This window comes from Heterocephalus glaber, unplaced genomic scaffold (assembly GCF_053883595.1).
Source record: "Heterocephalus glaber isolate CG9 unplaced genomic scaffold, H.glaber_assembly_v1.0 deba00001673, whole genome shotgun sequence".
NCBI lineage: Eukaryota > Metazoa > Chordata > Mammalia > Rodentia > Bathyergidae > Heterocephalus > Heterocephalus glaber.
In genome coordinates this window covers 21950134-21977569 of record NW_028258410.1, presented here as the reverse complement: position 1 = coordinate 21977569, position 27436 = coordinate 21950134, and the positions used below count along the sequence as shown (strand labels likewise).

The 27436-nt window shown below is 47.2% G+C and overlaps 2 protein-coding genes across 7 annotated transcripts; one reads left to right on the top strand and one right to left on the bottom strand.

The window, feature by feature from the left end:
* The first annotated feature begins 392 nt into the window (after window positions 1-392).
* On the top strand, window positions 393-10317 carry Snx21 (sorting nexin family member 21). 3 transcript variants are annotated; one of them, XM_004858141.4, is made up of 3 exons: window positions 393-2594; window positions 3072-3229; window positions 9230-10317. In XM_004858141.4, the coding sequence occupies exons 1-3, from the start codon at window positions 2339-2341 to the stop codon at window positions 9902-9904; spliced, it is 1089 nt and encodes a 362-aa protein (XP_004858198.1). In that variant the 5' UTR covers window positions 393-2338; the 3' UTR covers window positions 9905-10317. The 3 variants fall into 3 exon arrangements, with proteins under 3 accessions (XP_004858198.1, XP_021094663.1, XP_021094665.1); XM_021239004.2 differs by adding an exon at window positions 4535-9068 and having other exon boundaries at window positions 2417-3229; XM_021239006.2 differs by having other exon boundaries at window positions 2417-3222.
* On the bottom strand, window positions 10311-27434 carry Acot8 (acyl-CoA thioesterase 8). Of its 4 annotated transcripts, none has more exons than XR_002387167.2 (6): window positions 27214-27434; window positions 25138-25274; window positions 15770-15995; window positions 12825-12982; window positions 12076-12406; window positions 10311-10554 (listed from the first exon to the last, which is right to left on the bottom strand). XR_002387167.2 is itself a non-coding variant. In XM_004858143.3 (6 exons), exons 1-6 carry the CDS (start codon window positions 27339-27341, stop codon window positions 10474-10476), a joined length of 825 nt encoding a protein of 274 aa, XP_004858200.1. In that variant the 5' UTR covers window positions 27342-27433; the 3' UTR covers window positions 10311-10473. The 4 variants fall into 4 exon arrangements, 3 of the variants coding, with proteins under 3 accessions (XP_004858200.1, XP_004858199.1, XP_087053940.1); XM_004858143.3 differs by having other exon boundaries at window positions 12076-12270; window positions 12925-12982; window positions 27214-27433; XM_004858142.3 differs by having other exon boundaries at window positions 12076-12270; window positions 27214-27432.
* Between the last annotated feature and the right edge of the window lie 2 nt (window positions 27435-27436).

Genomic DNA, 27436 nt, shown 5'->3' with positions numbered 1-27436 from the left:
AAGGGGCAGCTGGCCCCTTCCTAGACCTCAGTGAGGAAATCTAGAGGAGGTCTGTGGGTCCTGGGGTGGGAGATAGTCAGATCTAGTCCAAAGGGAGCAAAGGGATCAGATTCCTTAGTGTGACTGAGCAAGGTCCCAGCTGCTCCTCCAGTCTCACCCAGAGAATCCGGAGTCCAGGCTGGGCAGTGAAGAGTAGGCAAGCTCATGGACAGTGGCTAAGTCCACAGAAATCACTGAGCCCACTGAGAGCTCAGTCTGAGCCCAGGAAAGCGGCGCTAAACACCAAGAACCGCAGATGGACAGTGGCAACTGGGCTGCCCCCTTCCCCTATATATAGACATTCCCAAGGAAAGCTCAGCGGAGCCAGGTCAGGCCAAATAAGGCCTCCCCCGCCAGGCAGAAGGCTCGGGTTGACATTCAAAGGTTTCCAACTTGGACAGAAAAACCCTGGGACTACAGTACTTGGTCCCTTTCAAACAGAAGGCATGGGACTCTCAGCAATCACTGTTTATTAATTTGTTTTTGTTTATTCAGGGAGATAGATAAGGATCAAATTCCTTAGTGTGGCAGAGCAAGGTCCCAATTTCCCTTCCAATCTCACTCCCCCTCTCCTCCCTCACCTTGTTTGCAGCTTTGCTGGGATCAGACTTCAATATTTAAATACTGCTCCAAATACCACCCTTTATTAACCCCCATGCCTTTGCATTTACTGTTTTTTTCTGTCAGAAACACTTATCTTTCCTCTCTTCACTGGGCTTACTTGCCTGTCATCTTTCTCGGCTTTCACATCACTTCCTCTGGAATATCTCTTTCCCTACACACAGGCTAGGCTCCAAGGTAGTCTCTAGTAGTTTTCTCAGTCACAGCACTAAGCATGTCTTGTGATCACAATCTCTCCTGAGTTCCATGGGCCAAAAATGGCTTCTCATTCAACATTAAATTTTCCAGCACTTGGCACTTAGTAGGGTTTTTTCTTTTCTCTCCTCCTCTATCCCTACACCCCAGAACTGGAGGATCCAACCCAGGGCTTTGCCCCTGCAAGGTAAACCCCCCACTTTTTTTTCTCTTTTTTTTTTTTTTTTGAGACAGAGTCTCACTATGCAGTTCAGGCTGGCCTTAAACTCACTACATAACCCAGGCTGGCCCCGAACTCACAGCAATTCTCCTGCCTCAACATCCCGAGTGCTGGGATTACAGGCGTGGGTCACCACATCCAGCTTATAATAAAACTAAATTTAAAAGGGCTAGTGATATCTCAATGAGGAGACCCTGGGTTCAATCCCTTGCAAAAACAAAACGCAAAAACATAAACCACAGAGATCCAGAGAAGCTGCTGAGATCACCAGGCCTGATAATAAGCGGAACTCCGGACCAGTTCCCAAATTCAGAAATCTCAAGAAAGCTGCTTTTGTCTCTGGTCATACAACTCAGCCTGTGTCTCAGTTTCCCTGTTTGCTTACTTCTCATGTGTGTGCCTCAAATGAGACTGTAAAAATTGCAGAGACAATAATCATCACGTAAGGGATCATTTCCTCAGCCCCCGCTCCATGTCAGGCTCCGGACTAAGGTTCTTACAAGTGCTGCAAAATTATATGGGACACAGCTCAGCAGTAGAGCTTTTGCCTAGCACCCATGAGGCCCTGGATTCCATACCCAGCACGCGCACGAACGCAAACACACACACACACACTCTGCAAACTTCGTGTTATTGCTCCTGTTCTACATGAGAAAACCTAGGCTCAGCAACAGTCTGATTCAAACACTCTTCTCTTGGCTTCAGTTTTCTCACCAGAGAAACGGGTTCCCTAACGTTGCATAATTACACTGTAAGGTTAAAGATGGAAACTGAGGAGCTAGATGGGGCTGGCAGGGGAGGCAGGATCGGAACGATTCTGCGGGAGGCCTGGGGCTCACGCCGACCGACCCAGGATTCCCTCGTCCCCTCCTGGAACCAAAGGCCCGGGATTCTCGGGCGGCCACGGAGAGCGGGAGGGGCCAGAGGCGGGGCGGCGGCAGGAAGCGGCCGGAGCAGCGCTCCAGCGGCCTGGGCGGGCGACCTCGGTGAGCCGCAGAGGCTGCTGCGCGAGCTCGGGGGAGCGGAGCGCCTGAGTGCACCCCGGGACGCTGCCTGTGGAGGCACGTGAGGGGACGGAAGAGAACTGAGTAGGGCCCAGGAGCGACGTCGGTCCGGGGCTCGCCGCACCCCCGGCTGCCAGGGGCGGGGTTCCCGCCGCGCCCCTCCTTCTCCAGCCTGGGCGCCGCCCTCGCACCCAAGCCCGGCGGGGTCCTCCTCCCGCCCCGGCCCAGGACCCGGCGACGCCGCTTCCCCCCGGGTGCCATGGCTTCGCGGCTCCTGCACAGGCTGCGGCACGCCCTGGCCAGCGATAGCCCGGGAGAGGCGGCGGCTGACCCCGAGGCCGAGCAGTTCCCCGAAAGCTCCGAGCTGGAGGACGACGACGCCGAGGGCCTGTCCTCCCGCCTCAGCGGCACCCTCAGCTTCACCAGCGCTGAGGACAATGAGGACGACGACGACGAGGACGAGGACGGCCCCGACTCGCTGCCCCCTGGCGACGGGGCATCGGGAGAAGACGCAGGCGAGTGCGGGAGAACGGAGACGGGAACCTTGGGGTTCGGCTAGGCCTCCATCCCAGCCGCATTCCGAGAGCATCTTGGGTGTCCCGAGTTGATCCGGCTGAAACTCTTGACACTTCTTTAAGCGCCTCCAGCCACGTCTTGGCTGTGTGACCTTAAGAGTGACAGCACCCCTCTGAGCCAAGTTTTCCCTTGTATCAAATGGGAGAAATCACTTCCATCTCAGTTTTTGCTGGTATTAAATTCACAGGACCTGGGACACAAATATGTGCTAATGATGTGCTGGCATGTTTTGGGGGTGGAGATACTTAGTGCCCACAATCTGCCAGACACTGTGTTTGGCACCAGTCTCTAGCCCTCAGCGCTCATTTCTGTAAAATGGGGATACGGCCCACCTCACGTGAATGAGGTCATGGCGCATGGTTTATGTTGCCCCTGGCTCTAAGTTCCTTGATATGACCTGCCATGTGCTTGTGCAGAACGGAGTCCCCCACCTGATGGGCAGCGGGGCAGTCAACTCCTGGCCCGGCAGCTGCAGGATTTCTGGAAGAAGTCCCGAAACACCCTGGTACCCCAGCGGCTGCTCTTTGAGGTGACCAGTGCCAGTGTTGTCAAGGACCCACCCTCCAAGTACGTGGTGAGTGAGGTCCCGAGAACCCCCGAGGCTGTGAGTCTAGAAGTCTGGCTAAAAGAAAACAAGGAGGGCTGGGGATGTGGTTTCGCTGCCTGCTGCACAAGCGCAAGGACCCGGGTTCAATCCCCGGTACCAAAAAAAAAGGAAACCAACGAAGACTTCCAACTTCCTGCAGGTTCTGGCCGTGCAGTTATAAATGGCTGCCTTATTTTACACATAGGAAAGCTGGGGCCAGAAAGGGGATTTAACCTCAGTTGTTCCTCAGGCAAATGACTTAGTTTGTCTGAGACTGAGTAAAATGGAGATTAAGGATCTGACTCCTATCCTGCTTTTTAGACTTAAGAGAAACTAGTATGTGTGCTTTCCCTCATCCCAGGTTTTTTGCACACTGTTGCAAAGGACAGATTTGAGACCCAGTTGCATGGGTTAGTAGCTACAGAAATGTGCTGTAGATCCAGATTAGCCTTGAGTCACATACCACTTATTATTACCAGTTGTTTGACCTTAGGTGAGTTATGTAATTTTGATGGCTCCCAGTTTCCACAACTGAGCAATGAGTATAATGCAGAGGATTATAGCAGGAGTTAAACGAGACGGTGCACAGAGCCCTTAGCATGGTGCCTGGCATTATGAGGTGCTCAATAGGACTGGGAATGTAGCTCAGTGGTAGAGCTCTTGCCCTGGGTTCCATCTCTAGTACCACAAACACAATGTTAGCTATACAGATTCAACATCCTAATCTTAAATGCTCCAAAATCTGAAACTTGATAATTTTTTTTTTTTTTTTTGAGACAGGGTCTTGCTTTGTAGTTCAGGATGGCTCTGAACTCGCTATGTAGCCTAGGCTGGCCTTGAACTCACAGTGATCCTCCTGCCTCAGCCTCTCGAGTGCTGAGATTATAGGCCTATGCCACCATGCCCAGCTGAAACTTGATAAATATTGATATGATGCTATAAATGGAAAATGTCACACCTTACTTCATGTGATTGGTGGGAGTCAAAATGCAGTAGTTTAGGGCCGGGGATGTAGCTCAGTGGTGCTTCCCAGTACCAAAAAAGAATGCAGTAGTTTAGATAGACCCTGGGTTCAACCCTCAACCCCCCGACCCACACACTAATTAGCTTTAGGCTATATGTATATAAGTACATCTGGAACTTGGGTCCCATCCCTAAGGTATCTCATTATCTGCACTGTGTACCTGCAGATTCCAAAATCCAAAATCGGAAACATTTCTGGTCCCAAACATTTTGGATAAGGGATACTCAACCTGTTTTATTTATTTATTCATTAATTTATTTATTTTCCAGTACCGGGGATTGAACTCAGGACTTTGTTCTTGCAAGGCAGGTGAGGCACCACTGAGCTAAATCCTCGGCCCAATCTGTATTATTTTTTTTTCTGAATTAGCTTATTTTTATTAATCTATAAAATGCCACTCTCAAAAAAATTTTAAATCAGAATTATAAATTCTCTGTATGTACCAAACTGAAAAGAGTTAAGCCTTTGGCAATGGTGACAAGAATTTATAGGAAAATAATCTTACATACCGCTATGGGGGGAATACCAATTCCAGAGGACAATTTGGTAATAATTTCACAAATGTAAGATAATTTAAAAATGTACATATCTGTGACAAAGTAATTGCTAAACATATAATAAGAAAAGTAAACAAAGATTTATCTGCAAGTACTGTAGATTCAGGAGCATAAATATTAACTAAAAGAGGAAGTTGTCTAGATGCCCACTTAGAATGATTACATAAGTTGTGGTTTAGCCACATTATAGAATATACACTCTGAAAATTGTATTTTCAAAAAATTTAGTAACATGGAAGATTTCAGGATAACCATTAAATAAATAGAAAATAAAATTTTATCTATTTACCTACATATATATGGCAATGTGATTTGTTTAAATATTTATGTGTATGAATAGAGAAACCGAAAAGGGAGAATACGAAAATGTTAACGGTCAAGGCTCAGGCAAGATACAATATGATGGCTAATTACAGGGATTCTGGAAATCAGGGTTAGTTTTTTTTTTTTTTGGTACCGGGGATCAAACTCAGGACCTTGTGCTTTTGAGGCAGATGCTGGAACCACTGAGCTAAATCCCAGGCCCTGGAAATCAGGTTTTTAGAGCTTAAATTCCTTTTATGGTTTAGTTGTACCATCTTGCACAATTCATTTTTGTTTTGTGCCTATTTCTTAATTAACAAATGGGATTTATAATAGTTTATACTCCCAAAGTTATTGAAAGAGATTAAACGAAACACATGATCAAGGGCTGGGGATTTAGCTCAGTGGTTCTGCCACCTGCTGCGCAAGCACGAGGACCCAAGTTCGATCCCCAGTACCAAAAAAACCCCAAAATACATGATCAAGACATTTTATTTATGTATCAATTACCCAAAACTAACATAATTATCATATATTGCAAGTATATACCAATAAAAAATAAGTACTCAACAAATATTAGGCAGTTAATGATGGTACTAGGATCATAGCAATTTCTTATTTTCTCCTGGCTACATTTTTGCATTCTTTTTCAAAAAGATAAAAATAATTACCATATTTCATAATATTATACATTGTTATTTAACATACTATTTTTATTTAAATTTCATTTGGAAATGTCAGACATCTAGAGCAGTGGGTGATGAACCTATGGCACGCAAGCCACAGCGGGCTGTTTGTATCATTGAAAGCCCTAAAGGGTTTGCCATCACTGGTCTAGAAACTGCTGTGGCCTCCTTGTAACCTAGGTGAATTACTTTTGTAGCACTGTGCCTGTACAGAGCAGCACTGCTCTAAAGGGCTAGACTTTGGGGATTTGGTAGGGATAAGGGTGAAGAACATTACACGGGAGGGCCTCGGAATCCATTTTCCTTGCTGTAGAGGGAAGAGACTGTTAGGGAAAATGAAGTCTGCCAGGTCCTGCTCCCTTCTGGGCCCGAAACCCAGCTGTGCTGGCAAGTGTCCTTGCTCCTCATCACGGCCCTCCTCCACCTCGGACTCAGCAGGAAGGGTGCCTGGAGCCTTGGCCCATATTTGGGCCTCTCCACCCTTCTCTGTTGGTGTAACAAGGCCCACACCCATGGGGTGACTGCTCCAGTTTGATTCTGATGATCCAGTTTTGAGGGTTTTTTTTCCTGTGCTGGAGATTGAACCCCAGTCTCCATGTGTGCCAAGTATTCATTCCACCATTGAGCTATATCCCAGCCCCAGATGAGCCATTCTTTTGGGGGGTTTTTTGGTACCGGGGATCGAACTTGGGACCTTGCGCTTGCAAGGCAGGCGGCGACACCACTGAGCTAAATCCCTGGCCCTAGATGAGCCATTCTTGAGTGGCAAATGTCCCAGAGCTCGAGGGTAGGTAAAGGGTTATGCACAGGAAAGGGACACCAGGGATTGGTCACCGAGGAGCAGCTCCAAGGTAGGAGGGAATGGAGGTGACTCTGGGGACCCAGATGGGAAGGAAATGGCAAGGATGGCCTATTATGCCCTGCCTTTGTCTGGAGAAGCAAATCACCTCTGTACAGGGGGACCCTGAGTCTCCATATGACTCTCTGGAGGGTGAAGAGCACAAGTTTTGGGATCAGATCGACCTGTGTTTGCATCCCAGCTAGGCCACTGACCAGCTATGCGATTTCAGGCAAGTCTTTGAGTCCTTTACCCCTTCTTTGACCCTGCTTCCTCAGCTGACAAAAGATAAGGACACTTTCTTGCAGTGCTAATCCGATGATTAAATGAAATAATAGCAAGAAAAGTACTGGGTGGGGCACAAGGCACAGGGTAAGTGCTCAGTTGATAAAACTACTATCATTATCACCTATCTTGGTGGGACACTGCAAGGATCAGATGAAATAATATATGTGAAACGGATCTTTGCTAAAAAAATAAAAGCTAGCTGGGCATGGTGGTGCATGCCTATAATCCCAGCACTGGGGAGGCTGAAGCAGGAAGATTGCCAGGAGTTGGAGGCCAGCGTGGGCTGCATAGTGAGTTCAAGTTCAATCTTAACTACTTAGTGAGACCCCTTCTCAAAAAATAAATAAAATAGGGCCAGGGATTTAGCTCAGTGGTTCTGCTGCCTGCCTGGAAAGCACAAGGTCCTGAGTTCAATCCCCGGTACCAAAAAAGTAAATAAATGATAAAATGAAAAAAAATACATTTTAATTCATTAATTAATTAATGAATGAATGAAAATGTACACTGTGAGTCTACCAGATAAGGATAAAGCAGGCACAGCTAGCCAAGTGTGGTGGCACATGCCTGTACTCCCAGCACTCTGGGAAGCTGAGGTTCAGACCCAGTCTGGGCAATTTAGTGACCTAACAGACCCTGTGTCAAAATGAAAAAAGAGTTGGGAATGTAGCTCTGTGTGAAGGTCTTAGGTTTAATCTCTAGTACTGCAAAAAAAAAAAAAAAGGAAGGAAGGAAATAGGCAAATCTAATTGACCAGGATTCTAATGTTAGAATAAATTAAGAGAGAAAACCCTGGGTTAGGTGTTTGTATCCCTTTAACATGTAAAACCCTCTAACTCCCCTTTAAACCTGTTGGCTCAGCAGAATCCTCCTCAGGCAGGAATAATCCACGTTCAGGTTCTCCAGCCTAGACAGAAGCTGAGTGGACGTCTTGTTCAGTATTTCACAAACCTGTCACTCCAGTATCTCTCTCACAATTATTATCTACCCTAAAATGCTACTGGTACCATTCTCAACATTTTTCACAAACCCTTTTTTTCTTAAGTTTAAAAGCCAACTTTATAGCCAGACATGGTGGTGCATAGCTGTAATCCCAGCACTTGGGAGACTGAAACAGGAGGATCACCATGAGTTCGAAGCTGGTCTGAGCTTCATAACAGTGAGTTCAAGGCCAACCTGAACCACATGGGGACTCTGTCTCAAATACATACATCCATCCATACATACATGCCAACTTTACAGCACTACTGTATGTGGAAAGCCTCACTTGCCATAAAGAGAAGCTGACCATGAAAGTAAAAACAGTGAAAATGAAAATGTCATTCAATTCTGCCTAGATGCTGTGGCTTCAAGAAGGCAGTGACCTGAGATTCACTCTCTGGCCCTTTTCTAAAAATGGAGATGAGAAGTGTGAAGAGAAGTGTTTATTTAAAACCAAACTGAAAGGTTCTCAATTTATGATCAGATTAAAAAAGAAGCCAGAGGCCAGGCATGGTGGCATGCACCTATAATTCCAGCATTCAGGAGGCTGAGGCAGGAGGATTGCCAGGAGTTCAAGGCCACCCTGAACAACATAGTGAGATCCTGTCTCATAAAAACAAAACAAACAAAAAACTTCAGGTACCAACACCTGCTAACAGAGCAGACTGTTTTGCTTGAGGTCACAAAGATGGAGAAGCTGACTGACCTGGGGTCAAACTGAGTCCTGGACAGTGAACTCAAATTGACTTTTTTTTTTTTTGGTACCGGGGATGGAACTTAGGACCTTGTGCTTGCAAGGCAGGCGCAGCACCACTGAGCTAAATCCCCAGCCCTCAAATTGAGTCTTACTCGGGCTCTCTGAAGACCTGTCCTCTGGTCTGGTCGACTGGCTGAACCAGCCTGTGGTGTGGCTGTGAGTCTAGAATGGAATGGCTCCAGGCTAGCTCTCAGGTTAGCTCAGAGGCCCCAGAAATTGGTCTGGGATTCGGCTTACCCCTGGTTTTCCAGAAGGGCCTTCAGAAGAACCAACTCCTTTATGGGAAGGAAGAACTTCCCAGAAGGGGCAATAGAGACAGCAGTCTCTGGCACTGAATCTTATCTGTCTTTCCTTCCTGTGCTGCACTGGGCCTGGGGCATTTCAGAGGCACCTCAGGTAAGATGGGAATGGGCTCCCTAGCCCTGCCCCAGCAGCTCCTACCCTTCTGGGCCCCCTCCCCAGGGAGGAGAGCAGAGCTGGGAGTGTGGAGGGAAAGAGGGAAAGGATCCATGGCCCACCTGCACTTCCCTCTTCCCTGACACCCACCTTCCCTGCAGCTCTACACCCTCACCGTGATGGGCCCGGGGCCACCAGATCGCCAGCCAGCCCAGATCTCTCGCCGGTACTCAGACTTTGAGCGACTGCACCGAAACCTGCAACGGCAGTTCCGGGGCCCCATGGCTGCCATCTCCTTCCCCCGCAAGCGCCTACGCCGGAATTTTACGGCAGAGACCATTGCCCGCCGTAGCCGAGCCTTTGAGCAGTTTTTGGGCCACCTGCAGGCAGTGCCTGAGCTAAGCCATGCCCCAGACCTGCAGGACTTTTTTGTGCTGCCAGAGCTGCGGCGAGCACAGAGCCTCACCTGTACTGGCCTCTATCGTGAGGCTCTGGCACTCTGGGCCAATGCCTGGCAGTTGCAGGCCCAGCTGGGGACCTCCTCTGGCCCCGACCGCCCCCTGCTGACCCTGGCTGGACTGGCTGTGTGCCACCAGGAGCTGGAGGACCCAGGGCAGGCCCGGGCATGCTGTGAAAAGGCCCTACAGCTGCTGAAAGACAGGAGTCCCCAGCCTTTCTTGGCACCTTTTCTAGAGGCTCATGTCCGGCTCTCTTGGCGCCTGGGCCTAGACAAACGACAATCAGAGGCCCGGCTCCAGGCCCTGCAGGAGGCAGGCCTTGCCCCCACGCCACCGCCCAGTCTCAAAGAATTGCTCATCAAGGAGGTGCTAGACTAACTCTTGCTCAGTCTTAAGGCCACCACGGGGAGAGGGACTGCCTAAAACTGGGAAGGGGTGTGACAAAGACGCCAAGAGCAGCTAGGAGGCTGCAGGGGGTGCTGGGAGCCCCCTAGATGTTCCACAAAGAAAATGTGCAGAATTTCATTCTGTTGAGCTGGACTCAGGACGAGCTTTGGCTGGGGTTGCCCAGGGCTGTACAGGAAGGAAATGTGACACAGCCTCTCCACAGCTTTTACACAACCAGGGACTGCAGGCCTGGGCAGGAGCCATGCTCCCTTTTCCATGGGCCTCCAAGCCAGTGAGGCAGTATGGCTAAAAGGCCAGGGCCTGTGACTATAGTCTTGGAGATGAGAGATGGAGGGAGGGCTGCAGTTCTGGGCCAGGGGAATTAAAGGCCACCCACTCCGGTGCTACCAGTCTCTTTATTGGATGTGAAGGCCAAAGGCCCAGCCCTTGACTGTATTTCCCGCCTCTGGAATGGTGCAGAAGGGAGATTCTTGAAGCCTCAGGCCAGGATGGTGCCTCTGGCTACAGCTTGCTCCCTGAGAGCCGGGGCTTTACTCGGATTACACCCTCCTGGGCACAGGAGACAGCCAGAACCCCGTCCTGACGCCACAGTCGCCCATGGACCAGCCCTCGAGAGCCACCTGTGGGGGAAGAGAAGGGTGAGGCTAGCCCTTCTCTGCTTCAGCACAACCATGTGTGCCGCCTGCAGAGGGTGTGGCCCAGGGCAGGGCTGCCTCACAGAAGGACACACTGAAAGCTGCGGTTGCCCTAAGGCTCCAAGGACCCTTTTATGAACTTGTTCCCGACACTCACTGGGTTGACTCCTCCCATAGGAACCCCACTTGACAGTGTAAAAGCACTTTCACACACTCGTTCACTTCCTCAAAAAGATGACAGGGAGGAACGCTGAGAACAGTCTAATATCCTGGGCGAGCAGACTGCTACACCTCTGGCCACATACGTTAGGAAATCCCTTTTATAATAAATCAGACCAAGTCCTCTAGGCTGGAAATTCTTGAAAAACAAGAATTCCACCACAAAGGGGAAGGACTCAGGGGGAGAGGACCTGAGACCATTTGGGCTCTGGCCTCCACTCTGTCCCCACTGGAGGCTCTTCCTTTGCTGGCTTTAGGCCTGAGTTTGATGTTCATGAAGAGATGCTCATTTCCCTATAGATACCCCGTACATGCTCACACTACCCAGAGGAATTTGGCTTCACTTATCTTGTTTTCCAGACAATGACACTGAAGTCCAAAGAGGCTCAGGAACTTGGCTCCAAGGATCTGCCTAAACTTTCAAGGTTGTTAATCTTGTATTGTGATGCTATGTGCACTTGAGGATACCCCTTTTCCGAGTATAAAGAGTCTTCTAGGTTTTGCCCCTGTTTTGTACAGCAGAGCTTTTCCTTTGAAATGTACTTCCTTGGAAAGGAACCCAGGGTTCTGAAGCTACACATTAATGAGTTTGGGCTTCTCTCTGTCCCCTACAAGGAGTGTCCTTAAGAGACCATGGAGTGTCCTGACCCCTAACCATGGTAATCAGCACTTGGGAAGCTTCTTAAAAATAGTTTTCTAGACCTTATCCAAGACCTGCCAAGCCAGAATCTTGGAGGTGGAAACAGAATCTATTTTGAAAAAGCACCTGCAAGTGGCAGTCTGCTGGGTTACCAGGTTTAGGCTCTGCTGCTTTAATACTGTAAAATGCTATTCATTCAAATGAGAAAGTAGGCTTAGAGGAAAGACAGGATTTGCTCAAGATCACATAAAAAATCAGAAGTGGGGCCAGGGATTTAGCTCAGTGGTTCCGCCACCTGCCCTGCAACCGCAAGGACCCGAGTTCCATCCCTACTAACAAAAAAATCAGAAGTGATCTGGGAACTAGAACTGGGTCTCTGAGATAGTGAGTCATATTTCCCCAGGTTATAAAAGTGACCTGAAGGGGAAGGACCTGAGTTCCAAAAAAAAAGTGAGCTGAGCAAGTATCCTGTCTTTAAGTATCACTGTCATTTTGAAGATGAGAATGCCAAAGCCTATAGAGGCAAGAGAGGAAGTGACCTGTGCAGTGCTCCCCAGGAAGCAGGAAGGTGGCAGCATCACCCAGGAAAGTAGGCTCCCTGCCACCCCCCAGGTCAGTGCCCTTGACCCACAGAGCCCCACACTCACCAGCCCAGGGGCTCTCGCACTCGTAGAGCATCCAGTGGTCAGCTCGGAAGGGGGCATGGAACCACATGGAGTGGTCCAGGGAGGCCACGAAGTGCACCTTATACTTCCACTGGTGGGGCAGCAGCGCCGTGCCCAGGAAGGCATAGTCGGAGATATAAGCAGCCACACAGCAGTGCATCTTGATGTCGCCCTCCCCTGCAACAGGCCCCAGCCCCATCAGCCCTGGGGTCCTGGGTTGCACAGCTCAGGACTGCAGTCAGCTTGGGGAGAAAGAGACTGCCGTGCACAGACGTGCCAAGCGTCATCTGGCCCAGGGTATATGTGTGAAAGGCTAAGGGAGATGGAGAAGGGGAAAGGCAGAGGTGAATGAGGACTAGTCCTCCCAAGTCTCCCCACCCTGCCCCAGTCCTGGAGCAGGTTATCTTCTTCCAATACCATTTTATAACCGAGGGTACAGGCTCAGTGATTAGCTACAGGCCCGGAGGAGAACCTCAGCAAACTGCCTTCCCTACCCCAGAAAGGTCCTATGTTGGGATTAAATCATCTCCCTACTGTCCCCATACAAAGGGCTCGCAAGAGGGCCCTAGTGAGAAGCCTCTCCAACTTCCTCATCATGCAGATAAGGAAACAGGCACAGAGAGAAGAACCAGCACAGCCACGGCCACACAGGCAAATTCGGCCACACAGGCAAATTCGTGGCAGGACTAGACCCTTAGGGTATGTTTTCTCCAATCCCTGGGTCCTCTTACCAATATAGCCCCGGGCCCGCACCCAGAACATCTGTTTGGGCTCCATTTTCCAAAACTGGCCCATCATGGGTGGGTTTACCAGCTTGATCTCAATGGGTACCTCTTGGGCAGCAATGCGGTTGAGCCCCACGCGGTACTTCTCTTGGAGGTTAGGGTCCCTGAAAAGTAAAGGGGAGAGGGACAGGAAGATCAGGGGAGAAGCGGAGCTTCTCATCTCACTTGTGCTGCCTCTTCTGACACCCCCTTATTCTTCCAAAGCTTCTTCCTCTCCGCCCGTGTGGCAGGCAGCATGGCATGGTGTTTGAATCCCTTCCTTGCCACTTGTAAGTCGTGTCTTTGTGCAAGTTAGTAATTTCTCTGAGCCTATTTTCCTTTTTGCAAAATGTAGATAATAACAGTAATCTATGTCATAAAGAGCATTGTGGAAAAGACAAGATAATGCATACAAAACCAACACATCATAGTAGCACAACATCTGACAATATGCCCTGTTCCTGGCACTGCATACACAATAATAACTCATTCTTCATAATAATCTCATGGCATAGGTACTGTTATCACACCATTAGATGACTGAAATATGCACAGACAATCCGAGTAGCTTGTTCAAAGAGTGGAAAAGGTAGGATCTGGACTCAGGCAGTCTATTTCCACAGTTCATAGCACTTAACTGTTTCATTTTTCTAACCATTCAAACAAACAGCTGCCCAACTTGGACTGAGTGACCAAGCCCTAAGCAGCAGGGAGCACCATGTCCCTGGAAGGAAGCACTCATTTCCAGGGAACCACCACCCTTAATGTTCCTTGCGGGGACTGACATTTTCACCCTGCCCCTTGCAGAACCTTCTGTGATGGGGGATTGTTTATCTGCACTGGCCACTGTGGCAGCTGCTAACCACACTGAAATGTGGCTAATGCAAATGAAGAAAAGACTTGTCCATTCTCTTTCATTTAAATTAAGTAGCTAGTGGCTACCTTGCTGAACAGCTCAGCTCTAAATTCAAGGTCCTTCAACAATGTCTCCCTTTCATTTCTGCAAAAATTTGTTGACTTCTAATTATATATTTGGCCCCATCCTTATTCTTCTGTTAATAATGGTACATAAAAATAATAATAATAATGGTACATAGTTAGGTGTGGTGGCATACACCTGTAAATCCAGCACTTCGGAGGTTGAGGCAGGAGGATTGCTGTGAGTTCAAGGCCAGCCTGGGCCACACAGTGAGTTCAAGACCAGCCTGTCTCAAAAAAGTTTAAAAAAAACATTGTAGAGCACCCACTAAATACCTTATACCTCTTATCTCATTTAACCATCATAGCAATCTTATAAGGTAGGAATTAGCACTATTTTACAACCAAAAGCATGGGTTCAGAGTGGGCAAGCAACATGCCCAAATTCAGCCAGCTAGTAGGGACAGTCTATATTTTAATTTTGGCCATTCAGGCTGCCAAATCCATATGCATCCCACATACCCTGCTGCCTCCCTGGTGTCCTGCACTAGAGAATCTTTCCCATGATGCAGCTAGAAAGTAAGCAGACAAAAATGAACACCTCCATTTTTAAGATGAAGAATCTAGGGCCTTGAGATACTGGGTAGTTGGGCAAAGTCCCACAGCAGATAAATGCTAACAGAGGCTGTACCCTGGCCAGAATCCAGGTGTCTGTCCTGTACCTGGATCCAGAACTTCTTGTGCATCAGCACTTTTCAAACTTTATTGGCTGCGAGTCAGAAATACATCTTACAGGGTGACAGTGATATTTAACATGCGCTAAGGCTAAGGTAAAGCCCAGTCAGTGGGCCACACCTCTGCAGCAGGATCCTAGAGGACACTCACCCCTGCCAGGCATCCACTCTGAAGCTGCTGGAGTATGGGCCTGAAGCCGAAGGGTATGAGCCACTCAGAAGACTGGACAGGTGGCTATTTACAAGTGATTATAGAACTAGTTCAATGTTTTAACAGCCAATACAGCTGTAAGAATGCCTGTACTGGCACTGTGTTCACGCTTGCACAGTGGCTTCATGCTGTAGGGTGCACTGCTTTTCCCACTTTTACATGGCCCGAACCCACTCTGCAGTGCCTGTTTCTTTACGAACCTCTAATAAAACTTTGTTACCATTTAAAAAAAAAAAGATGCCTATTCTAAACAATGCCTATAAGCTCTGCATTTTATATCATAACCAACAGACACACACATGCACACCTGCTCACACTAACCAGAAACATAACTGAAAGTTTCACAAAAGGATTCTTACTCTCGTTACGTACGATACACTCCAACATCTTCTTTTCATATATGTAAATCTACAGTCTTGTGTATGCTAAGCACCCACGCTAACACTGAGCTACACCTTCAGTCATCCTAGTTTATATATATATATATATATATATATATATATGTATTTTTTTGGTACTGGGGATCAAACTCGGGACCTTGTGCTTGCAAGGCAGGCATTGGAACCACTAAGCTAAATCCCCAGCCCTCTAGTTCATATTTTTCTTTCTTTTTTTTTTTTTTTTTTTTTGGTACTGGGGATCGAACTCAGGTCTTTGCGCTTGCACAGCAGGTGGCGAAACCACTGAGCTAAATCCCCAGCCCTCTAGTTTATATTTTTAAATGCACGGCCACACACTAAAAAACTCTGTGACTCACTAATAGGAGGCAACCACAGTTTGAACACACTTCCCTGAGCTGGACATGGTAAATGCCTATAATCCCAGCACTTTGGTAGGCTGAAGCAGGAGGATCACAAGTTCTTGTTCAGCCTGGGCAACACAGAGACTTAGCAAGATCCTGTCCCAAAATTAATATTAAAAAAAAAAAAGAGTGGCTGGAGATATAGCTCAGTTCAAAGGCCCTGGGTTCGACCCCCAGGATCATGAAAGAAAGAAGGAAAGAAGAGAAGCCAGGACAAGACAGGACTGCACGGGAGCCCATGTCTCACCTTAAATACTGATCAATGAGGCTCTGGTGGTCAAGCAGCTTTTCTGGGGGAGGCACAGTGGGCATAGAGAACTGGTGCTGTACAGGGCTGGGCTGCACCTTCTGGAAGGAGGCTTGGAAGATGAAGATGGGTTTGCCATGTTGCACGGCCCTCACGGAGCGCACTGAGAAGCTTCTCCCTGTTCGTGTCCGCTCCACCTGGTACAGCACTGGCACCTTTGGGTCCCCTACAGTGGGGACAAGCAACATGGTAAGTTCCTCAGTAAACCCCATGAGACCTGTCATCTTCATAATAGCCAGACAGGCACCTCTGCTCTACTTGTCCAACATTCCATTCCATTTCTTTCTTTCTTTTTTTTTTTTTTTGGTACCGGGGATTGAACTCCGGACCTTGTGCTTGTGAGGCAGGCAGCAGAACCACTGAGCTAAACCCCCGGCCCTCTTTTTTTTTTTTTTGAGACAGGGTCACACTCTATAATTCAGGTTGGCCTTGAACTCACTGTGTACCCCAGGCTGGCCTCAAACCTGTGGCAATCCTCCTGCCTCAGCCTCCCAAGTGCTGGGATTACAGGAGTGCACCATCACACCAGGCTCCTATTTCTTTTTAGAAGCTACTGACCAGTGTTTGCTAAGATCCAGGTATTACAGACAGAAAGAACACCAGACCTGGTCAAAAGGCTGCTCCCAATACAGGGGGAGCTCTTCCCTGTCAGTACAGAACAGCAGGGACTTTGCTGATTCCCTGAATTCAAATCCTGGCTCTTGGGCCGGGGACGTAGCTCAGTGGTTCCGATGCCTGCCTCAAATCCTGGCTCTACCACTCACCGTCTATGTGACCCTGGGAGTCACTTACCCTCTCTGAGCCATGTACTCATTTGCAAAATGGGGATCACCATAGTACTCAAATTTCACAAGATTTTAATAAGAACTGAGTGAGTTCATAGTTGTAAAATGTTTAGAATATATGGCACATAGTAAGTGCTCTAAGTGTTTGCTAAATACGCCTAGCTGTACGTACCTGTAACCCCAGTACTCTGGGAGGCTGAGGCAGAAAGACAGCGAGTTTGACTCCAGTCTGGGTAACTTAATAAGAATCTGTCTCAAAATGTTTTTTTATTTTTTGGTACCAGGAATCAAACTCAGGATGTTGTGCTTGCCAGGCAGGCACAGTGCCACTGAGCTAAATCCCTGGCCCTCAAAAAAAAATTTTTTTTTAATTTTTTAAAAAGTCTGGGAGGGCCAGGGATTTAACTCAGTGGTTCTGGCGCCTGCCTCGCAAGCACAAGGGCCCAAGTTTGATCCCCAATACAAAAAAAAAAAAATCTGGGGACATAACTTAGTGCAAAGGCTCTGGGTTCAATCCCAGTACCACAAAAATAAAGACAAAACAAAAATACTCCTGGGCTCTTTTTGTTGTTTCATTTTTTGATTTTTTTTTGTACCAGGGATCAAACTCAGGACCTTGAGCTTTCAAGGCAGGCAGCAGCACCACTAAGCTAAATCCCGGGCCCAAATTGTTTCATTTTTTGAAACAGCGTCTTACTAGGTAGTTCAGGCTGTCCTTGAACTCACTATGTACCCCAGATTGGCCTTGAATTCCCTGTGATCCTCCAGCCTCAGCCTCCTGAGTGCTGGGATTACAGGTGTGCACTACCACGCCCGGCTTCCTGGGCTTTTGTCTTCCTCTATCTGTGCCTAGGATCTTGTCACCTGTTTCAAAAACCATTCTTCTAAGGGGCCAGGGATTTAGCTCAGTGGTTTCGTTGCCTGCAGCACAAGCACAAGGACCCAAGTTCGATCCTCTTACCCAAAAAAAACACAACAACAACAAAAAATTCTTCTAGATCATAGGTCAGAAAATCTGGCCTGCTGCCTATTTTTATTATTGTTTTCTTATTTTTCCTTTTTTTTGTTTTTGAGTACAAGTAAAAGTTATTTATTTAGAGCTTGATACAGCAGGAAGTCAGCCACCTTCATTTGCTTCTGGCAGAGACTCTATGGCAGGCAGAGGAACTGAAAAGCTCTATAGTAGAAAAAAGAGAGGAAACAACAAAAATGCAAATTGAGGTGGGACCTGGTGCCACACGCCTGTAATCCCAGCACAGAGGCAGGAGGATCACTGGCAGTTCAGGCCAGCCTGAACAACAACAACAAAAATGAAAATCAGGATAGGGGAATTAGAGGAGGGAGGGAAGGGGATTAAAACAAAAAGCTAGGGGTTGGGGATTTAGCTCAGTGGCACCGGTGCCTGCCTTGCAAGCAAGATCCTGTGTTCAATCCCTGTTACAAAACAAACAAACAAAACTAGCCATAGTATGTACATGTACCTACTCCCCAAGATGACTGTAAACTCCATGTACTGAAATGTACAAAGTTTTTTAAAGCTTAAATAAAAACAGTTTACTCGGAGGCTGAGGCAGGATGATTACAGAAAGTTGGAGGCTAGCCTGGGCTACATAGTGAGCTCCAGGCCAGACTGAATTACAGAGCGAGATCCTGTCTCTAAAAACAAAACAAACAAACAAAAACCCTCCAGGTTTTTTTTTGGTACCGGATGGAACTCGGGACCTTGCGCTTTGGGAAGCAGGTGTTGGAACCACTGAGCTAAATCCCCGGCCCCTTAAACCCTCCAGTTTAAATGGAAAAGAAAAAAAGGGGGGGTCTGGGATTTACCTCAGTGGTTCCACCACCTGCCTCTCGAGTACAAGGACCCGAGTTCAATCCCAGGTATCAAAAAAAAAAAAAGGAAGAGCCAGGCATGGTGGCACATGTCTATAATCCCAGTGCTCAGGAGGCTGAGGCAGGAGCATCAACACGAGTTCAAGGCCAGCCTGAACTACCTACAAAGAATTTGTCTCAAAAAAAAGGGGAGGGGGCCTGCTTCAGATATGCCTTAATTGTAAACTGCTGACAGAGGGAAGCTGTAGGTGGGAGAACTACAAGTAGGACATCCGATCTAATTGGTTTGGGGTACATACTTGGCTTTTTCCAATTGGTCCCAAGGTGAAAATGGGCAGGAATTAGGGTAGCTCACAGTTATTAACCAATTCCTGGCTGTTTGGTGTTGTTACAGGGGTTACCTTTTGGTTTGCCTGACTAGTTGCTAGAAACAGTAGTCTGACTTCCTATAAGTCTGATTTGCAAATAGTGGGACACTTTCTGGGCTGGCTGCTGCTTATTGTGGGTGAGACTTCTATTGTTTTGTTGTTTGAGACAGAGTGTCATTCTGTAATTCAGGCTGGCCTTGAACTCACTATGTAGCTCAGGCTGGCCTCCAATTTGCAGAGATGCTCCTGCCTTGGGTACTGGGGATTTAACCCAGGGCCTTCACATTGAGCTACAAACCCAGGCCATTTTAAATTTTGGGTTTTTTTTTTGTTTTTGTTGGGTTTTTTTGGTACCGGGGATTGAACTCGGGACCTTGAGACTGCGCGGCAGGCAGTGGAACCACTGAGCTAAATCCCTGGCCCAAATTTTGGGTTTTTGTTTTTTGTTTTTTTTGGTACCAGGGATCGAACTCAGGACCTTGCGTTTTCGAGGCAGGCACAGTGCCACTAAGCTAAGTCCCTGGAATAAATTTTTGATTTATTATTATTATTATTTTGAGACAGGATCTTGCTAAGTCAGTAAGTTGTCCTGGCTGGGCTGGAACTTGCCATTTTCTTGCCTCAGCCTCCCAGAGTGCAGGGATCTCCGGTGAGTGACACCATGTCCAACTGTGGAAGCTGAGGGGAGTTCCTTAAACATGGAATTTGGATCCTATTGGTATAGGGGAAATAAGTGTAACTCCCAACCTGTTAGATATCAGATACACTGAGTTCATGTTCCCTAAAGCCAAAGAATAAATTCTAAGAACAACAGAAGGTAAGAGTAGGAAAATTTATTGGGAAATAGGATGGGGAACAGGAATAGGGAATAAGAATGGGGAAGAGGGATAGCTCCTGAGAGACAGGAGGAGTCCCGAATGGGTTGCCAACAAGCCCACTTTCCTGAGGAAGTTTTATGGAGCAAAGTCATGGGGGGTGGGTACAACATGGGTCAAATTATAATCAACCAATACAATTTCAAATATAGTAACTTCGCTAATACTGATCCAACAGTAGCAAGGACATGTGGATGACATCAGTAACTCTGATTGATAATCTATAGTCTTAGTCTTGCTGGGTGCGACAAGATGACCCACCCCTAGTGAGATAATGGTTTATTTATATGGGAAATCTCAAAAGGATGCTACCAATAACCTCAAGCTTCCTTAGGGAAGTATGTAAATTTGGCCATTGTGACTTTTTTTTTGGTACCAGGATCGAACTTGGGTCCTTGTGCTTGTGCAGCAGGCGAAACCACTGAGCTAAATCCCAGTCCATGGCCATTGTGACTTTAATCTTCTTCATATGTGCATGCACATCTGAAGTTTTTGATGTGTTCTTCTGCACTGACTCCCTCGAGGGCCTAGCCCTGTCTGACTGCCTATAATATTCCTACTTAATTTAGCTGTCTATAATACCATCACTGCCTGGTTCAAAACACTGTAGGTAGGGCCGAGGATGTAGCTCAGTGACACTGCACCTGCCTGGCAAGCACAAGGTCCTGAGTTCAATCCCTGATACCAAAAAAAAAAAAACCAACACCAAAAGACACTGTAGGCTTCTGGGAAAATCTGAGCCTTCTCTGAGGCCTGCAGCGTGCCATATGTTCTGACTTGTCCACCCACTGACTGTTTCCTGGGCTCCAGGGTTCTGGATTGTACAACCCCCTCTTTCCAATTTCAGGGTCTCCAGTCCTCAAAGATGAACAAGACTGGGGCAGGGTACGAATACAGCTAGTCAAAGCGGGCAGCACTCACTAGGCGCAGGGGTAACAGTGACCCCCGGACCACTCTGGTGTGTAGGAGGGCCAATGCCAATGGGGGTGCCGGCCACATGTGCCTGTGGGCCAGAGTTCTCTGTATATTCAGGCCTTCATTTTGACCCTGGTATAAACGGAAGATACCTGGTACTTCAGCTGTACCTGTGCACCAGTCCAGAGTGAAGGCGCTGGCCCAGGACTGAGGACCTTCAGCTTTCAGGAAGGGCTTTAGGGAGACAGAGAGCCACCCTGGTATCCCTAACGCCCCTCACTTTCTCTGAATCAGGCTCACTTTGGAGAACACTGACACGTGGGCCATGAAACATCTTCGAGAGATTTTCAATTTTTCTTTGTTTTTTGAGACAAGGTCTCACTATGTAGTCCAGGCTGGCCTTGAACCCACAGCAATCCTCTTGCTTCAGCCTCCCAAATGCTGGGATTATAGGCCTGCCCTCCTCCTCCACCTCACTCAAACGGTAAGCCAACCAGGTGCTGGGGTTCACTCAATAGCAATATACAGTACTGTCTGAAGCCTGATTGGTTTGCATGGTTGGCTTATCCAATATTGCCACAGGGGCCACCGTTAACAAAATGGGAGTCCTGGGCCGGAGATTTAGCTCAAATCTGGGTGGCGACACACCTGCATCGAAAAATGTAAGGTCCATAGGGCCGGGGATTTAGCTCAGTGGTCTTGTCACCTGCTGCGGAAGCACAAGGACCTGAGTTCGATTCCAGGTACCAAAAAAAATAGTGCAAGGTCCTGAGTTCGATCTCCAGTTCCGCAAAACAAAACAAAACAAAATGGGAGTCCTCAAGTTAAAAAGCCTTTAAGGATGGCTTACCCAAAGTCCAGTCTCTGGGGGGAGGGAGGGAAGAATGGGATGTAAAAAGATGTATTATGTATGTGCACCAACCCCCCCATGATAAATGTAATCATCATATACTGCAAACATGTACTAATAAAAATTAAAATTAAAAAGAGAAATATATTGGCAAACACAAAAAGAGACTTGGAAATAGTTCCATGTGCAATCTGATTTCAGGCACTGGTAAAGAAGCCACTTCTCCTTACCACTGAAGGAAAAAAAAATTGGAAAATCTCAAATCCAATCCAATCCTTGGGCTTCAGCTAAAATGCAGATTCCCCTAGTAGGAACATAATAGGGTCCCTTTCGATGTGAACGAATTCCAGGGCCGGGGATTTAGCTCAGCAGCACCATGCCTGCTTCACAAGCGCATAGTCCTGAGTTCGATCCCTGGTACCAAAAAAAAAGTCATCTACTCTACAATGTGAATGAATTCCAGACCTATTTTGGACATTCTTACTGGATCAGAGAAGGAAGACCCTGGAGTATATTGGAAGGAGGCAGTTAATGTTATGTAATAAGCACTGCCTGCTCTGGAGCATTAGATTTCAGCAAGGGTATGTTTTCTTATGGTGGTCTCACAGTAACAGAGTGGCTCTTATTCTCGCTGTATAGATGAGGGAACTGATGCTTCAAAAGACAACTCAGAATACAGTCATCCTCATTTGTTTAAGTATTGCCTATAGTCACTTTTACCCAGACCCTAAAACATTTACTCTTTGGCCTTCTATGAACGCCTGCTGACCTCTGTTCTGAATTCTCCACATTATAAATCAATACCAAGTCAGATAACCTTTGCACATTATTTTACCTCTGTAGAGAAAATCTAAAAATAAAACAAAAACCCAACTGATTGCTAGCCTGGGGCTACACAGGGAGCTCATGGGTAGCCTGACTACATGACAAGACCCTGTCTCAAACAAAACAAAATGATATGATGTCCAAGAAACCCCATCCCCAGTGTCTTTTACTTAAAAATATTATTAAAACATTATTGGTTATAATTTTTTTCAGTACTAAGGATTGGACTCAGGGCCTTCACACTGAGTTACATCTCCCACCCTTTTATTTTGATCCTGTTTACAATTTTTGTGCGTGTGTTTTTTCCCCAACCCTTTTATTTTGAGACATGGTCTAACTACATTGCTAAGTTGCCCAGGCTGAGCTAGAATGTGCAGTCCTCCCGCCTCAGCCTCCCAGGGTGTACTTATCATATTTGATGTATCTAGTAGAGGATCACATCATAAACTGGTAAGAGTGCTTCCCTTTCTTGCCACTAGGATGCTCAGAACTAAGTTTTATGTAAAAGTGCCTTAGTCTTCATTTTTTTGGTGACTGTTGCTTTTGTTTTTGCAGTGCTAGACTGAAGCTAACCAAGTACTCTACTACTAAGGTACATCCCCAGCCTTCTCTATTTATTTATTTTGGGGTTTTTTGTTTGTTTGTTTTTGTTTCTTGAGACAAGGTCTCACTCTGTAGTTCAAGCAGGCTTTGAACTCATTATGGAGCCCAGGCTGGACTTGAACTTCCTGGATCCTGCCTCAGATTCTGCCTCAGCCTCCTGAGTGCTGTGATTACAGGCTTTTGCTACCACACCCCACTTCCCAGACCTCTTTTTTTTTTTTTTTTTGGTACCGGGGATCAAACTCCAGTCCTTTTGCTTACGCAGCAGGCGGCGAAACCACTGAGCTAAATCCCCGGCCCCCCAGACCTCTTTTTAATTTTATTTGGAAACAGGGTCTTGCTGAAATTGCCCAGGGTGGCCAATTCTTCTGAAGTGGCCTCCAAAGAGCTGTGATAACAGATGTGCACCAGCACACCCAGCCTTTGACTTTTATTTTAATATCTTTTAATAATAGCTACCAATTACTTTAACACAGCTGGATGCTTTTCAAGCAGATAGAGGGCTAGATAGTGGTTCAGGGTCAAGCACTTGCCTAGTGTGTAATAGGCCCTGGCTTTCATCCCTAGCATGGCAAAAAGAAAAAAAGTAGGGCCAGGGATTTAGCTCAGTAGTTCCGCTGCCTGTCCCACAAGCACAAGTACCCAAGTTGGATCCCCTGTACCAAAAAAAAGAGAAGGAGCAGGCACTGACACATATAATTGATGATTAATTTTTTTTTCGGTATGGGGATTGAACTCAGGACCCTGTACATGTCAGGCAGGCACAGCACCACTGAGCTACATCCCAGACCCTTTGATTTTGAAATGGTACCTTGGGCATAGCTCATTTTATGCTGCCCCTGGAAGAATTTCCAAGGAAGAGAATCTTTCTGCTGCAACTCGGGATAAGTACCTTGGCAGCTCTGCATGGTTTCGAATTATCTTCTAAAAGTGGAGGAAGCTGGAGCCATGGATGCACCTCAGTGGCACAGCGCCTGCCTGGCAAACTCTAAGCCCTGAGTTTGATTCCCGGTACAAAAAAAAAATCTTTAAAAGTGAAGGAAGCAAGAAAGAGCCTGGTACTTGGAACCATATGTTCAAATCCTGGCTTGGCCTCTGAGCACTGTGGGAGCTGGTAACAAAACCTCTCCAGGTCCCAGTTTCCATAGGTAAAAATGGTGTCAGGAAGGCCTAACACTCATGTTTATTATTAAATAAACATTATAGGAAGACATTGTTTTGGACTAGTTCCTACATTGGGCCCCAAGAGCCCACAAATCTAAATGGAATGACTCACACTGAAATTCCAAGTCATCAAACCAAAACTATGCTGTTTATCTAAATTTCCCAAGAAACCAGAAGGGAGAGAGCCAAATAAACCAAATAAACCAGTTTCAATTGCCATGTAATGAAGTTCCCTCAATATCCTTACTCAGAAAAGTTAATTTGCCAGGCCTGGAGGTGCTCACCTATAATCTCAGTGATGGGGAGGCTGAGGCAGGACTACCATGAGGCTACCTGAGTAGCAAGTCTCAAAAAACAAGAAAAACAACCAAACAAACAAACTTCACTTGAGTTTAACCTGTAAGTTATTTTTCTGTTGTTCTGCCTCCTTATATAGTGAGTTCAAGGCCAGCCTGAACTACATAGCAAGACTGCCTCAAAAATAAAAAAGGATAAACCAAGCCTCAGGATAGGAAGAAACCTCATTCAAGGTCACAGTAGTGCTGAAATTGGGACTAGAGCTCTCTCTCTTTTTTTTTTTTTGGTGCTGGGGATCAAACTCAGGTCCCTGTGCTTGCGAGGCAGGCATCGGAACCACTGAGCTAAATCCCCGGCCCTAGATCTCTTGATTCTCAAACTAGTGCCTCCCGTACTCAACCTACACTGCCCACCTCAAAGGTCCTAGCAGAGGCTACCACACTTCTATGAGGTTCTAGTAGTCTTAGAGTAAGAAAGTAAGTGTGTGAAGAATGAAGAAGAAAAGGTCCTCTGGAAAGTTAAGCAACAAAATCTCATGCCATTGTGAGCCAAAGGACAAGACCCAGTGAGTCTCAGGGGATGTGAAGTCTAAGTTTGATTGTTGGCCCCAGATCTTGTTCCCAAGAGGTATCTCTTAGAGAATTATTTCTCTCTCTCTCCCTCCTCCTTCCCCTTCTCTGATTCTCTTCCTCTTTCATCCTTTTTCTTCAGTCAGCCCCCCAACTCAGGAAGAAGTGGCTGCTAGGCCACCAGAACTGGACTGGAAGCAAGGAGCCAGGGTGTCTGGGTTTACCTGCCCGAACAAAGTAGCAGTGCAAGGAGTGCACATGGACGTCTTCACTCACAGACTTGGCTGCAGCCACCAGGGCCTGGCCCACGATCTGACCCCCAAAGAGCCGCTGAGTGGTAGGTACCCAGTAATGCCTTCCTCTGTAGGGAGAAGAGGAAAGTGGAAAAGACTTGAGGGCTAGTCTAAATAAGCTCAATGAGCCTCCAGTGAAGAATCTCTAAACCTTAATGGGGTTTGGGATCCTTTTGAAAATCTGGTGAAAGTCATGGACCAACTCCCCATGATGTGTCACAAACATGAAAATAAAAAGCTATAGACTCTTTCCCCAGGCAAATATCCGTATCACTCTGCATAAAATTTTAGTCTTCATGACCACCCTATCTTTCTATGGACTCAGATCAGGATAATAAACTTTTTTTTTTGTATTCTTTTTACCCCCTCGTAGCAGGAATCAAACTCAGGACCTTGCACTTGCCAAACAGGTGTGGTGCCACTGAGCCAAACCCCCAGCCCCTACTAACTTATTTTATACTAGGGATCAGAAATCAAACATGCTAAAAGAAAACAAATGTAAGCACTATGATGTTTGCACAATAAAGAAGGCATCTACAACACACACAAACACACACACAAAAAAGAAATCAAAAGTGACAGCCAGGCTTGGTGTCACATGCTGTAATAAGCACTTGGGAGGCTGAGGCAGGAGGATTGCTACCAATTCTAGGCCAGCATGGGCTCCACAGTGAGTTCTAGGCAAGCCTAGACTACATAGCAAGACCCTATCTCAAAAAAAAGGAAAAGAAACCAAAAGTGACTTGACTAGCCAGGTGTGGTGGTACATGCCTATAATCCTAGGACTCTAGAAGGCTGAGGTAGGTAGGAGCACTGCAAATTTGAGCCCAACCTGAGCAACTTAGTAACTTAGGAAGACCCTGTCTCAAAATTTAATTTTTTAAAAAAAGAGCCAGGGATGTAGCTGAGTGTGAAATCCCTAGTACCCACCCCACCCCTCCACCCCCCGGAAAAAAAAAAGTTCACTTAAGCAAGCTTATACAGCTTAAACATCCTGGGCAGTCTCTAGGCCTTTTGACCTCAAATCCAATGTTTTTTCCACTCCCCAAACCAGAGTAAAGCAGAAGCCTTTCAAGCTTTTGAATGGACCAAGATGAACCTCAAACGGCAAGCTAGGGGTGCCTGCCACTTATACCCCTCAACTGCAACAGCCCATTTCTTCCAAGAACTAGATTCAGAGCTAAAAGGGCATTCAGACATCAAGTCTAACTCGCTCAGGCTGTGTCTTTTCGTACAGATGAGGAAATTTTGACCTGCCCAGGTGGTAAAAAGGTTTGCCCAAGGCTCCAGCCCTGTGGAAGCTAAACCCTCCTACTGGGCAGTCAGAGTTTATCTTTTTTGGTTGTGTTTTTTCTTTTTTTTTGGTACCGGGGATCGAACTTGGGACCTTGCACTTGTGAGGCAGGCGCCAGAACCACTGAGCTAAATCCCCAGCAGAGTTTATCTTTTGCCATAAGAGTGCATTGAAAATAGCAACACCCCCGCCAAGTTATTTATAATTACTTAAGTGGAAGGAAGGGTAATCAAAATAAGATAGCTTCCAATAAAGCCACTAGATGTTCTGGAGGTCAAAGCTGTGAAAAACCCCTGTATAACTTTGGTGATGCTAGGAAGGCCCGAGCTACCAGACCTCACCAAACAGTGCTGGGAATGAGGTACGAGAGAGAAGGGCAGCAAATAAGCAAGGAGCTGAGTGTAAGTTTTAAATCTGATCAGCTGTGGGCCCCTGAGTAAATCACCGCCCTCCCTGCGTTGGGTTTTCCAGGGGAAGCTAAGGGCAGGCTCCCGAAAAGGTATCTCAGGTCACACTTTTTTTGCCCAGATCGCCAGGCCCCTACGGGCCAGCGAGGACAACTGCCCGGGACAAGTTCTCTCCTAACTGCAGCGAAGCTTCCATCCTGCACAGCGCCCTCCTATTCCCAGAGCGTGGGGGTCAAGGGGCGGCGGCAATCAAGAGCAGGAGTCTCTGTCCCAAAGGAGGGGTGCGGGCCAGGTGAGGCCGGCTACCTGAAGAGATCCTCGTCCAGCGGCTCGAGGTTGAGCACACTGGTGACCAGAATGCTACGGAGGTCCCGGGAGGGATCGCCGCGGTCGCCGCCGCCCTGCTCATCCTCCGGAGCCTGAAGGACCGACATCTTGTTCACTCGGTGCCGGCCCGAGACCGTGCTCTGGGAAGAACACGCGGAGACCTACACAGGACGCCGGCGCTTCCGGCAAATTGTCTTAGTAA